This window comes from Mauremys mutica, chromosome 12, assembly GCF_020497125.1.
Source record: "Mauremys mutica isolate MM-2020 ecotype Southern chromosome 12, ASM2049712v1, whole genome shotgun sequence".
NCBI lineage: Eukaryota > Metazoa > Chordata > Testudines > Geoemydidae > Mauremys > Mauremys mutica.
This window is the reverse complement of record NC_059083.1, coordinates 11,654,407-11,668,626: the sequence shown is the minus strand read 5'-3', so window position 1 is coordinate 11,668,626 and position 14,220 is coordinate 11,654,407. Positions and strand designations below refer to the sequence as shown.

Below are 14,220 nucleotides of genomic sequence, written 5' to 3'. Positions count from 1 at the left end.
CTCCCCCCCCCCGCCACATGATGGGGGCGAGGTGCATGATGGGAAGTTGGAGGGCTGAGCCGGGGGGGCGGGTGGCTGCGCATGGAGCCGTGGGCAGGGGCTGGAGGGAGCCCGCGGCCTTTTATTCCCGGGGCAGCTGCCCAGGCTGAGCGAAGGTGGGTTCCCCTGGGCTGGGGGGATAAAGGGGGGGCAGGGCGGGAGCCCTTGTGGGGAGGAGGAGGTTGGGGGCGAAGAGGGGGACGCAGAGAGGGGAGGGGGACGGAGAAAGGGGCGCCCTGCGGGGGAGGTTGGGGGCAGAGAGGGGGAGCGCTGGGGGGGGAGGGGAAGGTTGGGGGCAGAGAGGGGAGCCCGGGGGGGAGGGGAAGGTTGGGGGCAGAGAGGGGAGCCCTGGGGGGGAGGGGGCAGAGAGGGGAGCCCTGGGGGGGGAGGGGAAGGTTGGGGGCAGAGAGGGGAGCGCTCGGGGGGAAGGGCAGGGCAGACCCTAGGGATATAGGTGGGGGCAGAGAGGACCCCCTCTAGTACCAGGGTGGGGCAGTGGGGCGATTGCTAGGGAAGTGAGGGGGCAGAATGGGGAACCCCTGAGGTGGATGGTGGCATTGCTAGGTAATGGGGGGATACCTGAGGGGCTGGGGATGGATCAGCAGCAGCCTGCCTCCCATCTGTGGGGTTGGGTGGAGGGGGTTGGATGGCTTGGAAATTGGGGGGGGCAGGGGTGAATTGGGGGGTTGGTAAAGTATTTGTGGGGGGACAGAGGGGGCCACTTTGCTGTAGAACGAGGGAATGGGGGGCTGGAAAGGCACCTGCTGCCACACAGCCGGGGTCCAGGGCCCAGGGATCCCTTATGCAGATCTCAAGGCCTTGTACAAAGGAGGCTAGGCTGGATGACCTCTTGAGGTCCCTTCCGGCCCTAGATTTCTATGACTCTATGAAGATTTTCCTGGTTGGGGGAAACTGAGGCACAAAGCGGTGACTTGCCCAGGGTCCCGTAGCAGGCCAGTGACAGAGCCAGGACTAGAACTTAGTTCTCTGGAGTGTCTGTCCACCAGGCCTCGCTGCCTCACCTCCAGTGCCGTTCCCAGCCTAGCCCCCGTTTCTCAAATGCGGCCCCCCTGGGGCTTGTCTTGTGGCCACAGCCTGCTGGGCAGTGACTGGGGGGTGCAAAGTGTTGGGCCCTCCCCCAGGGTCACCAGCAGGGGTTGGGCCCTGCCCCTCTCTGGAGCCACAAACGCCGGAGGAGCAGGCACCCAGTGAGTTCCCCACCTGCCCAGGGGTGGTGAGGCTCAGGTTTTGGGCTTCAGCCCTGGGGTGGCAGGCAGCAGGCTCTGGTCATGGGGCTTTGGGTTCCGGCCCTGGGCCCTGGCTGCATGGCAGCAGGTGCCAACCCTTGGCTCAGCCCCCTGCTGCCTTTCCAGCCCCCCATCCATCTCCGCTGGCCCCTGCTGTCTCCCTGCTCACCTCCCCATCCAGGGCTTAATTTCTCCCCTGGCTTGCTAGGGCTGGGTAAGTCTGCTGAGAGAATTGATATTTGTGTGTTTGTTAATATCGCTTTTCACAGCCCCTCAGCTAGCAAGTCTGCCGCTGTAGTATTAACAAACATCACTTTTCACAGAAACAGACTTACTAGCTAGCAAGTCTTTTTTGGTTGCTTAAAAAAAAAAAAGGGCAAAAGAAACAACAGCACAGAAAGACAAGAACATGCAAAGCACCTTATTGGTGTTTCTAATCTGTGTAGGTCCCGTAGAGAATAGAGACAACTGTACATTATTTTTATTATTGTCTGCAGGAAAAAAAAAACCCTATGTCAATAAATGGCCGTGATTTGGACGTGTATCTCTGCATATTTATTTATTTTTTTCCTAAAGTTAATTAAGTATTTTAGGAAAAATTATCAGAGTGGCCACCAGCAAGAGATGGTGGCCACATTCTGAGGCCACCAAAAAATTTGTTGTGAGAACCCTGGCCTAGCCCCACCTAATCTCTCATTCCCCGTGGAGCGCTCAGCTCTCGCCTCCGGTCGGCCCTTGATCCCAGCCTCCGTCGCTTTGGTTTGTTTTCGGACAGGCCCCTTTGCGCTTTCTCCCCCACTGCCCCTTGTGCTAGGGAGGCGTGCCCCATCCACGTCCGCAGAGCTCCCCTGTTGTCCTCCTTCATAGCTCTCCTCTGCCATGACCCCTGCTGCCATGGATCCACCGTGTCAGTGCTACACTCCCAGCTTTAACCCAGGCGTTTGGAGGAAGCCTGTCAGTGGGCCAGAGCCCCAAGGGGTCCCACTCTTCCTCTGAGATTGAACCTCTGCGCTCCGGCCCTCCTGCTTCATCCTGTGAGCGCTGCCCAGCTAGACTCCTAATAGAGACTAGTACCCTCTCTAGGGACCAGCGCACTCCAGCCCATGTTTGCAGGGATGCACGGCAGCCTTTTTGAACCAGAGCAGGGTTTAGTGATTGCACCAGTCCTAACCTAAGGACTTCCTGTCAGTGAAGGTTAAGACATAATCCATCTGGCCAGGCTGCTGTGAGCTCCAATCCAGTCCTTGTCCCAGTCCCAGGTGAGAGCAGCCCGGCCTCTCCTCTAAGGCGGCTCCTCATCCCCGTCGTGGCTTCCATCATCATGTTGGGTTTTCCACTGATATGGGTCAGCCTTTAACAACCCCTTCAGTCCGCCCCAGACAGCCAGACGAGACACGTTCCTTGTGTGTCCTGCTCTGCCCCAAGAGCAGACGTAACCCTTTTGCCCCCATTCCGCAGCAGTGCAGAGTATAGAGGGAAACTGAGGCACGGACGTTGGCTTAATCAAGACCATGGAATATGCCCACCTTGTCACACCTGTAATCATTTAGCCACTGGTGTGCTACAGGTGCTGAGCGATGCTGACTCATCGTTCCCGTGTGCCTCCCTGCCCATCTGTTTCTTGTCTTATGCTTAGATTGTTGGCTTTTCTTCTGTGTTTGTGCAGCCCCTGGCACTGTAGGGTCTGGTCTGTGGCTGGGCTCCTAGGTGCTACCGGACTACAGATGATAATAAACCAGTGCCCCTAACCGGAGATTGTCAGCTCTTTGGAGCCACAGCTGCCTTGTGTGTGTGTACAGCACCTAACGCAATTGGGCTCCGCCTGTCTGGGTGCTACCGTAATGCATATAATAACTCTCCTTCTAGAAATTAGGCCTAGGAGCTAATCAGCTGAAGCTCCCAACATCAAGTGCCGGTGCTAAATATCCACTTGTGCCTGGTGCTGATTAGCCTGTATTCACAAACCACAAGGGAGTGGAGCCAAGCTAATGTCACACCCCAGTTAGGGGGCAGATCCCAGACCACAGAGGTGCTGGGGGAGTCAGAAACCTCTCTGTGGTTCTGCCACTAGAGGGAGACAGAGTACGTGGCAGGTAAAGGTGGGTTACCTGGCCCAGACTCTCTTTGTCATGATCAAGGATCCTAATTTTCCGTAATAAAAACACCAACATTCTCCGATTTAAAAAAAACAAAACAACCGTATACAAATCTGCATTTTTTCCATGATTACAATGGAACGCTGAACTTTAGTTTCCCGAGCCACAGTATATCTAGGTAGCCGTTGAACACAGTGTTTTATTGATATATTTACAGTTGTAAAACCCTGGAATGACCCACTCACTGCATTGTTTCTTTCCTGTTGTCGATGGCCCGGCTGGTTCAGCCTCTTTTTTTGTTCCCTTTCCATTTATGGTCAGCGTTTTCTGTGGGTTCTATAATTATCTGCCTTCGAACGTCATCTGCAGCCTTCCAATTTCCATCACCGTGAAATTTGCCCTTGCCGAGCTCAGTGGTACAGTCTTTAGGGGGGATTTTTAAATTTTTCAGTATCTTTTCATAACTTTAATTCCTCATGTCGGGAGGCTGAAGTGGTAGTTGAGCTGCATTAAAACCCGAACCCCGTATGCCCTTTGGTAACCTCTCTATGCCAGAAGCAGTTTCCTGGAGTCTGTTTAGCTGTGTCCATTCAAAAATCAACCACCGGGGCGGTGGTTGTGCGTTTTTCCCCGTGGCAAATGGGGCTCCCTGCTCATGCCTGATCTGCCTTGCTGCCTTCCAGGTGATGGACTCCGTGATGAAGCTGCAGAGGGTGCAGCTGAAATGCAAGAACCTGCATGAATTCCTGCGGGGGCTGAGCCCAGGAATCCTGGATCGGCTCTACAACCACCCTGCCACCTGCCTGGCTGTGTTCCGGTGTGTGGGCTCGCACCCCTGGCAGGACGCCTAGGCCTGAGGGGGCAAAGGGGAAGACTAGGAGGATTGTTCTAGCACTGTCCACAAGGGGGTGTCTTGGCCCTGAGAGAGGGGTTTGGGCTGGATGGGGTATGTTCTAGCCTGGGGTTCCCATATAGGGATGGGATGGGGGATCAGGGATGTTTCTTAGGTCGGGTATCAAGAATCGTTGGCTAATTCTGAGAGATGGAGGAATTATCGGCCTGGATCTAGCCTGGTATCCTGCACCAGGCCCCTGGGCCCATCTAGCCTGGTATCCCGCCTGCTTCCCTACCACTCCAGACCAGACCCCTGGGCCCATCTAGCCCGGTATCCCGCCTCCCTGCCATGCCAGATGAGGTCAGACCCATGGGTGTGTTTAGCCCAGGTGCACCCTAGTCGATCTGTCCTGTCGAGCGCCCCTGGGGGCCTGTCCTTGTGCTTTGTATTTCGCAGTGAGCTGCCGGGATTGGCCAAGAACTATGTGATGCGGATGCTTTTCCTGGAGCAGCCCCTCCCCCAGGCGGCTGTGGCATTGTGGGTAAAGAAGGAATACGTCAAGTGAGTCCGGGGGCTGGAGGGCCATTGAGGTGGCCTGGGTGGGGTAGATGGAACTTTGAATACTGATCTGGGGTCACCAGTCCCCCAAGCCAGCCAGTCTCCCTGGCCAGGGGCTGGATCAGGGCTGGCGCCCCCTAGAGGGGAAAGGCCCATTCCCCACCTCCCGGAGCCAGCTGGTCCCCCTGCCCCGGATTGGAGTCGGCATCCCCTAGAAGGGACAGGCCCCGTGTCCCATTCCCCCATCCCTGAGCCAGCCAGTCCGCTGGAGCAGGATCAGAGCTGGCGCCCCCTAGAGGAGAACGGTCCCGTATCCCATGAGTCAGCCAGTCCCTCAATCGAGTGACCAGCGCCAGAGGAGGTCATAAACTTCCCATAATGCACCTCATTGTGCACAGTCACCCCATGGTGCCAGATCCCTTCCTGACCCCCCGGCTGAGGTCCCAGCCCCTGCCCTGCAGCCTGGAGGTGGCTGCAGGCTCTCGGCTCACTCACTCTTTGGTTTTGCCACAGGGAGCAGGAGGAGAGCTCTGACGTCCTGCTGGGGCTGCGGCTCTGGCACACCCAGCTGCTCCCGGGGGGCCTGCAGGGGCTGGTCCTGAACCCCATCTTCAAGGAGAACCTGCGCATCGCCTTGCTGGGCGGGTGAGAAGCTGGGGGTGGGGGCGGGGAGAGGGAGCAGCAGCATGGATGCCTAGGTGCCCTGCGCAGGGGGGCTGGGAGTTCCTAAGGGAGTTAGGTGCCTGCTTTCCATGGACTGACCGTGCTGGATACCTGATTCCCCCTGAAAACCCCAGCCGTGAGCAGCTGAGGCATGGAGAGGGGACAGGATCCGCTCATGACAATACAAATCATTGTCAGGACTGGGAATAGAACCCAGGAGTTCTGGCTCCCAGCCCCCCTGCTCTAACCCACTGGACCCCACTTACCTCCCACAACTGGGGATAGAACCCAGGAGTCCTGATGGATCACTGAGATCAGAATACTTGATTGGGTCTGGTCTCTGTGCCAATTAGAGTCATTTAGTAGTATAGTCCAGTTGGTAGAGTGGGGGGAAGGGTTGAGGAACCAGGACTCCTGGGTTCTATGCGTACCTTGGGTTGGGGATAGTGGGGTCTAGTTGTTTACAGCTGCAGGGCTGGGAGTCAGGACTCCTGGGTTCTATCCTCAGTTGTACCACTGCCTTGCTATGTAACCTGTGGTTCACATCTGTGGCCACCCAGTAGCGCTGCTGCTCAGCGAAGTCAGCAGAAGGTCTGTGTTCATACCAGGCTGGGTAACTCTAGCAGCGCGGGTCCCTGTTTGATCACAGCTCCATCCGTTGGCCTGTTCTGACCCTGGCAAATCCGTTTTGTGTCTCGCCCCCGGTTCTAGGGGCAAGGCCTGGTCCGATGACACCAGCCAGCTGGGGCCAGACAAGCACGCGCGGGACGTCCCGTCGCTGGATAAGTACGCCGAGGAGAGGTGGGAGGTGAGTGCTGGTAAACCCCCTGCGCTGACCCCAAGAGAACCTAGGAGTCCAGGCTCCCAGCCACCACCCCTCTCTAACCCACTAGACCTCACTCCCCTCCCAGAGCTGGGGATAGAACCCAGGAGTCCTGGCTCCCAGCCCCCCCGGTCTAACCACTAGACCCCAATTGACTCAACTGGGTGGGCACATCTGTACTAAGATAACCCTGTAAACAGTTCCCCAACACCTTCAGTACAAAGTGTCCCAACGCACTTTGCGTGCCTAACATCCTTTCACCCATACACTGAGATGCAGCCACCTCTGGGGTGGGGCTGCTGGAGAACAGCCGCATCGCAGCACTGCATAGGGATCGCTCACCCGGTGCTGAAATGCAGCCACTTCTGGGGTGGGGCGGCTGGGGAGCAGCCACACGGTGACATGGGTGTGTGGAGTTCCAGGAGGGATTTTTGCCATTGACTAGTGCAGGGGTGGGCAAACTTTTGAGGCCGAGGGCCAGATCTGGGTGTGGAAATTGCATGCAGGGCCGGGGCACGGGGTTGGGGTGCGGGAGTGGGTGTGGGGTGTGGGAGGGAGTGCGGTGTGCAGGAAGGGTCTCGGGGCAGAGGGTTGGGGTGCAGGAGGGGTGCGGGGTGTATGAGGGGGTTCAGGGCAGGGGGTTGGGGTGCAGGGTGTGGGAGGGGGTTCAGGGCAGGGGGCTGGGGTGCAGGGTGTATGAGGGGGTTCAGGGCAGGGAGTTGGGGTGCAGGAGGGGATGTGGGGCGTGGGAGAGGGTGCGGTGTGCAGGAAGGGTCTCAGGGCAGGGGGTTGGGGTGCAGGAGGGGTACGAGGTGCGGCAGGGGACTCAGGGCAGGGAGTTGGGGTGCGGGAGGGCGTGCGGTGTGCAGGAAGGATCTCAGGGCAGAAGGTTGGGGTGCAGGAGGAATGCGGGGTGTGGGAGGGGGTTCAGGGCAGGGGGTTGCAGTGCAGGGTGTATGAGGGGACTCAGGGCAGGGAGATGGGGAGCAGGAGGGGTTCGGGCTCTGGCCCGGCGTGGCAGCGGTGTGCACCAGGGCCAGGGCAGGCTCCCTAGCGCCGCTCTGGGAAGCGGCCGGCACCACGTCCCTGCGGCCCCTGGGGGAAAAGGGAGGGCAGAGAGCTCCCTGCACTGCCCTTGCCTGTGGGTACCTCCCCCAAAGCTCCCATTGGCCACGGTTCCCCATTCCCAGCCAATGGGAGCTTCAGGGGAGGGAGGTGGTGTGGCCGCTTCTGGGAGCGGCGCGGGGCCAGCGGCCGGATCCAGCCCGCGGGCCGTAGTTTGCCCACCCCTGGCCTAGTGGAACAGGGTTGAGAGGCCCCCTGGTGGCAGAAAAGGGCAGCGCCTGCAAATGGGGTGTGTGTCTGGAGCGCTCCTGGTTGCTGACCCGTCCGTGTGTCCATCTGCTGGCCCAGGTGATCCTGCATTTCATGGTGGGCTCCCCCAGCGCCGCGGTCAGCCAGGATCTCGCCCAGCTCCTCATCCAGGCTGGGCTGATGAAGAGGTGAGTGGGGACCTCTAGGGGGCGCCAGCTCCGATCCAGCCCCAGGGCCAGGCACTGGCTGGCTTGGGGGGAGAATGGGAGGCGGGGCCTTTCCCCTGCAACCAGCCCCCCTCTCCGGCCACCTATGGAGGGAGGCCAAGGGCTGGACAGGCCAGGGACCCCCCCAGCTCCCTTCTGCCCCCTAGTGGCTGCTGTGGTGACCCAGCCTGCGGTTGTGGGTGGTGCTGAGTCTTGATCCCTGTCTCCCGCACCCCCCCCCAGCAGCGAACCCGGAGAGCCCCCCTGCATCACCTCCGCCGGCTTCCAGTTCCTGCTGCTGGACACGTCCTCCCAGCTCTGGTACTTCATGCTGCAGTACCTGCAATCCGCTGAGGTGAGATCTCCCGCCCGCCCCACTGCCTGCCCCCTTTGTGTCTCACCCCAGGCCCTGGAGCCCCCCAATGCCTCCCACTCTGTCTGCTGCTGGAGTAATCCCCTTCTCCCCCCCACTATCCCCCCTCCCTCACTGTCTGGCCCCCCCACACCAAATTACCTCCCCACTTCCCAGCAGCTCTGCCTCTTGCATCTGTGCCTCCCCATCCCCCCGGCTGTTTTAACCCCTCATTGTCTCCCCTGCAGACCCGGGGCATGGACCTAGTGGAGATCCTGTCCTTCCTCTTCCAGCTCAGCTTCTCCACCCTTGGCAAGGTAGGCTGGGAATCTTCTGCTCTAATTACTGCACTGCGCTCCCCTCTGAGAGCCGGGGATAGATTCCAGGAGTGCTGGCTCCCAGCCGTTCCCCCCAGCTCAAAACCACTAGATCCCACTCCCCTCCCAGAGCCAGGGATAGAACCCAGGAGTCCTGGCTCCCAGGCCCCTCCTCTTGAGCAAATAGATTTAACTGGCGTTTGGATCAGCTGTTCAAGGCAAGAAGGAAAACACAGTGGGTTCTATAATGAACTTCGCCATGGGAGACCTGGTGGCTGTTCGTTCCCTTTTACCATCATAGCGTCGGAGAGCCTCACAGGGAAAGGGTATCACACCCATTGCGCAGCTGGGGAAACTGAGGCAGGGAGCAATGAAGCAGTTTGCTCCAGGTCACGCAGGGAGTCAGGGAATTGAGACCAGATCTCCTGAGCTCCAGCACAGCGCCCGAACCACTAGACTCTCCTTCCTTTTGCTCCTGCAACACATGGTAGAAAACATCTACAGGGACATTGCTGCTGCTGAGAGGAGGGGAGGGGAGTTAAGGGGCACTGCGTGAAATTGACGCTACTGGTCAATTTCAGGCTGTGTGGGGAGAATCCGGATGGGTGTTGGGCTGTGAAATCGTCCCCCCAAGGGGGCAGGGCTGGGAGCCCCTGGCTGGGAACATGTAGGATCAGACAGCGCAGAGCTGTGGGGAGCGATTCTGAGGGGATTGATAATATGGGAGCCTCACTGGGGCTTCCTTATGCCTGAAACAAAGCGACTTTGCTTTCGCCCCCTCCCAGGATTACTCGGTGGAGGGAATGAGCGACTCGCTGCTCAATTTTCTTCAACACCTTCGGGAATTTGGTCTGGTCTTCCAGAGGAAGGTACGTGGAGAAGGCCTGAGGGGCACCAGCAGAGCTGGAGTGGGGGAAGCCCAGGGCTGGGATAACAGGGGGCTGTGGGTTGGGATTGAGGGGTGCCAGCAGAGCTAGAGTTGGGGGAGCCCAGGGTTGGGCTACTGGGGGACTGTGGGTCATGATTGGGGGGGCACCAGCAGAGCTGTGGGGAGTTAAGGGGATCTGGGGGCTCCGGGTCAAGGTTGAGAGGCACCAGCAGAGTTGCGCATGGGAGGAGGGTCTCTGAAAACACCCCGTGTCCCCCCCTTGCAGAGGAAGTCGCGGCGCTATTACCCCACCCGCCTGGCCATTAACTTGTCCTCAGGAATCTCCGGCACCACCACAGACACCCACAACCAGGGCTTCGTCGTCGTAGAGACCAACTACAGGGTCTACGCGTACACAGGTCAGAGGTCGCCCATGTGGCTAGTCTTTGATCCCCAATCCCCTCATCACTACAGCGCCAGCACATGGGGAGTGCGGGGGTAAATGAGAGCAGCAGCTGCTGCCTTAACAGGCCAGAATCATGGGAGCCGGGAGGAGGGGTGAAAGTCAGGACTCCTGGGTTCTATCTCCAGCTCTGGGAGGGGAATGGGTCTAATGAGTCAGAGCAGACGGGCTGGGAGTCAGGACTCTTGGGTTCCGTTCCCAGATCTCTGTGACCTTGAGGGGCACGTGCCCTTTCCCGTGCCTCAGTTTCCCACTCCGACACAGGGTCGGCGATCCTGACCCCAGTGTGTACATGCAGGGAGATCTATGGGTGGGATCCCCCATATGCTGCGAAGGGTGATGACTCCCTGGGGGCACTGATTCCATGGGATGGTGCTGGCCACGCCTCCAGAGGGCGGGGCTTCCCTAGATAAAGCCACAATCTGATTGATTGTCTCCTATCCGCTGCTCCCGCCCCGCCACAGACTCGGAGCTGCAGATCGCGCTCATCGCGCTCTTCTCCGAGATGCAGTATCGCTTCCCCAACCTGGTGGTGGCCCACGTGACCCGCGAGAGCGTCCAGCAGGCCATCGCCAACGGCATCACGGCCGAGCAGGTGAGAGCCGGGGGCAGGGGCCATGGGATCACAGAGACCCCATGAGGGCTCCCACCTGGGACAGGATCGCCCTGATCCTGAGCAACGGGGCTCCCAGCCTGCCCCTTGGGGAGAAACGGATCAAACCTTTCCTGCACTGGATAGCCCAGCCCCCTTCTCTGCACCCCCACCCGGAGCCAGGACTCCTGGTTCTGTTCCCAGCTCTGGGAGGGGAATGGTGTCTAGTGGTTAGAGCATGGGGGGGGTGTCTCTGAGACATATGGACCCACGCTCACCCCTCTGACTGGACAGTCTGGTTACGGGGAAGGATCGTCTAAGATGGGGTTGTACCCCTAGCCCTGGGGGCAGGGACAGGCTGTGGGTGGCTGCTAGGGGGCCCTGGCCAGTAACAATGTCCCCTCTGCCTGCAGATCATCCACTTCCTACGGACCAGAGCGCACCCCGTGATGCTGAGACAGGTGAGGGGCTGGGAGCCAGGACTCCTGGGTTCTATCCCCAGCTCGGGGAAGGGAGTGGGGTCTAGTGGGTTAGAGTGAGGTGGGGGGGTGGGGCGGGCTGGGAGCCAGGACTCCTGGGTCCCCACTGATAGTATTTCCCTAACTGCTAGGGGCTGGAGTGACCTAGCCAGGGCAGAGATGAAAGGGGCCGGGCTAGAAGAAAAGCTGATCATTGACGGAGCAGGGCAGGTGAAGGAGGGGGGTAAGAGATGGGGGGGGCCAGTGACGCACTGGGCAGAGGGGAGGGGGCAGATACCATAGAGATCAGGGCCCTATGGGTGCTTAAATGGTCTCCATCCTTGGGAGCTGGGGGTTGGTCGTGGGGCCGGAGCTGCTGAGTGACTCCTCGCCTGCTCCCCCCGCAGACCCCAGTGCTGCCTCCAACCATCACGGATCAGATCCGGCTCTGGGAGCTGGAGCGCGACCGGCTGCGCTTCTCCGAGGGTGAGTGTCTTGGGGGGAGGGCTGGATGCTGGGGGGCGGCAGCGGGGGAGGGGATGGTTCCCTGATGGGTTTTTTTTCCTTCCTCTCTACCTCATTTCCCCCTTTCATCTCCCTCCTCCATCCTTCCCTCCCTCCCTCTTCCCCTATTTATCTATCTCTGTCCTTCATCCCCTTCTCTGCTGCCTCCTTTCGCCTCCATCTCTCCCTCCCCTTCCCCCCCATCCATTCATCCTTCATTCCCCTTTTCTGCCTCATTCCCTCTCGTCTCCCTCTCTGTCTCCCACTATTCCTTCCATCCTTCCTCCTCTTCTCTACCCCATTCCCTCTTCTTCCATCCCTCCATGTCTCTCACTTTTCCATCCATCTCTCCCTCTCCCCATGTACAGGGGTGCTGTACAACCAGTTCCTGTCCCAGGTGGACTTTGAGCTGCTGCGGAACCACGCGCGGGACCTGGGCGTGCTGGTCTTCGAGAACCCGGCCAAGCGCCTCATGGTGGTGACGCCCGCCGGCCACTCCGACGTCAAGCGCTTCTGGAAGAGGCAGAAGCAGAGCTCCTGAGGGGACCCCGCGCCCGGCCCCGAGGAGTGGGCTGCCGCTCCCCACCATCCGACATGCGGTGCAGGGCGGGGAGATCCTGCTGCACTGATTGTCCAGTGGTTACTTCAGGAAGCTCAGTGGATCTCCAGCAGGGAAGAGGTTAAATTGCAGCACCTCCCCCTCACGCCCCTTCCCCCAAACTGGATCTCTCCTTTGGCAGATCTTTCCAGCAGCAAAGGGGTTACATGATGACACGACCCCCTTCCCTCCTGTCACAGGGGTGGAGGCTAACTGGTCCCATTCCTCTGCATCAGTTTTTGAGGGGCTACTTCGCTGATCACCCCGGAACCCCTGGCTGGGGGTGGAGTTGGATGCACCTTCCAAGATGTGACTTAAGGTTGGGATCTTGTTAGAAGCAGGTGGGGGGTAGGTGTGAGTGGGTCTGCACCCTGCATCTGTGGGGTGAGCCAGGGCTGGGTTATACTTTTTATGCCCCTCTCCCCCCCACACTTGATGCTTTCCAGCAGCCAGAGATTCCTCTGGGGCCTTTCTCCCCTATGGGGCACCAGCTCCTATCCTGTCCTAGGCCAGGGGCCTGAGAGACAAAGCGACTGACCCTGCTTTTGCTGATGGGTGTAAATGAGTAACCGCACTGGCCTTAGTGAGGCTGAATCACCTCTCATCTGGTGTAAATCTGGAGTAACTAAATTGAAGTCACACCTGATTTGCACCAGTGGCAATTCCATGCACGGAATTGGAGTGACCTGATTCACACTGGCCGACCAGATCAGAATCCAGCCCTGACTCTACTGCCATCGATGGGCTGCTCTGGATTGACACCATGCTCAGCATCCAGCCCTGGCTCCATGGGGTCTCTCTGGATTTACACGAGGGGAACAGGAGAATCCAGCCCAATGCCTGTAAATAGTTTTTTTTGTAACTGTTGAGAGGACTAAATAAAGCTCCAATTTAAAAGATTTATATTTGCTGGCTGGCTGACACAGAGCGCCCCCTGCAGGCAGGCGTGGTGTAGTGGGGGAGCTCTGACTTGAATTTCCCTCCATGCAGGGAGATGATAAATCCAGGTTGTTAGATGCTAAAGGGCACCCCCTGGTGGAGGGGTTCAGGCCCCAGAAAAGCCAACACAGAATGTAAAACTTTCACCCCAACAAACACAGCTGGGGGAGCCTGTTCTTAGTCCCTCTGTCCCCCACCAGAGGCCAGCGCTCTCCTCGACTCAGGTCTAGAGGGACTGTTGTGGCCAGGAAAGGAGAAAATTTGGGGGGTGGGGGGTTGGGAATGCTGACACGGCCACTGTCTGCCCCCCTTAGCAGGGAAGGGGGGTTTGGGGTGAAGGCACAGGACTCCTGGGTTCTGTTCCCTCCTCAGCCACAGATCAGTGCTGTCCCTGTGCCTCTCTGCACCTGGTTAGCCAGCTGTAAACCAGCAATATCCTTGATCACAAGGGTGGGGGAGCTAAATTCCTTACTACTTGTGAGGTGCTCAGCTGAAGGCCATAGAAACATCTAGGACTAAATACCATGTGAAAAACTAGAGGGGCTGGAGGTCCAGGAAACCAGCAGATGCAGCTAAGAGCCCATCAGGGCCTCTTCTTTGTAAAGTAAGTAATGACTTGTCTTTGGGGCTCCTGTTGATGTCAGGATGGTGTGCTAAAGCCATCGAAGGTGTGCCAGCAATGGAACCCACCGACCGACAGAACTACTGCAGGAGATGCTAATTGTGTAAAGTCTATGGCCGGTTCCCGTGAAATGTTAGGACGTCCTTATTTCCTTGACCCATCATCACGCTGACTGAGACAGCTGTACGTAGAGGCCTTAGTGGATGTGTTTTTGGAAAGCAGGCCGTCGACTGATGGGTACGTGGACTAATTAGATACACATTGTGCCTGGATTGCACAAAACTTTTCCAGACAAGTCAAGGCCCTGGTGATTGGGAGGACTTCCAGGCACGGACTCCTGGAATCTTGCCATCCTTGCCCTAACAGCTGATGGCAGAACATGGATGAAGGGAAGGTTACACACCCTAAAGGACTGCAAGAACGATTATTTTCCATTAATCCGTGGCTGTCGCTTACCTTTTGCTTTTCTTATGGTCTAACTTGTGGGCCTAACAGTGTCAATGGGGACTGGCAAGAAAGTTTTACCCTAAACATTTTTTGATTGGAAAAGTAGGTTGTCAGTAAAATGAATTTTATCTTCAACCATTTAATTTCTGTGGGAAATTTTGATTTGGTCAAAAACCCTAGATGCCCAAAAAAACAGTATTGTCAAAGTATTGTTGTTTTAAAGCTTATGTGACTTCTTTACGCTTAATAGGCTTTAGTTTTTGGCAGCATCCTCATAAA

The 14,220-nt window shown here is 58.1% G+C and overlaps 1 protein-coding gene across 2 annotated transcripts; it reads left to right on the top strand.

Moving 5' to 3' along the window:
* Window positions 1-62: 62 nt before the first annotated feature.
* GTF2H4 (general transcription factor IIH subunit 4) lies at window positions 63-12,832 on the top strand. 2 transcript variants are annotated; one of them, XM_044981919.1, is made up of 15 exons: window positions 90-107; window positions 139-155; window positions 4,066-4,199; window positions 4,674-4,778; window positions 5,289-5,420; window positions 6,150-6,246; window positions 7,675-7,763; window positions 8,025-8,136; window positions 8,382-8,450; window positions 9,236-9,319; window positions 9,605-9,737; window positions 10,246-10,376; window positions 10,787-10,834; window positions 11,239-11,317; window positions 11,704-12,832. In XM_044981919.1, the coding sequence occupies exons 3-15, from the start codon at window positions 4,069-4,071 to the stop codon at window positions 11,874-11,876; spliced, it is 1,383 nt and encodes a 460-aa protein (XP_044837854.1). In that variant the 5' UTR covers window positions 90-107; window positions 139-155; window positions 4,066-4,068; the 3' UTR covers window positions 11,877-12,832. The 2 variants fall into 2 exon arrangements, with proteins under 2 accessions (XP_044837855.1, XP_044837854.1); XM_044981920.1 differs by having other exon boundaries at window positions 63-155; window positions 8,028-8,136.
* The last annotated feature ends 1,388 nt before the right edge of the window (window positions 12,833-14,220 follow it).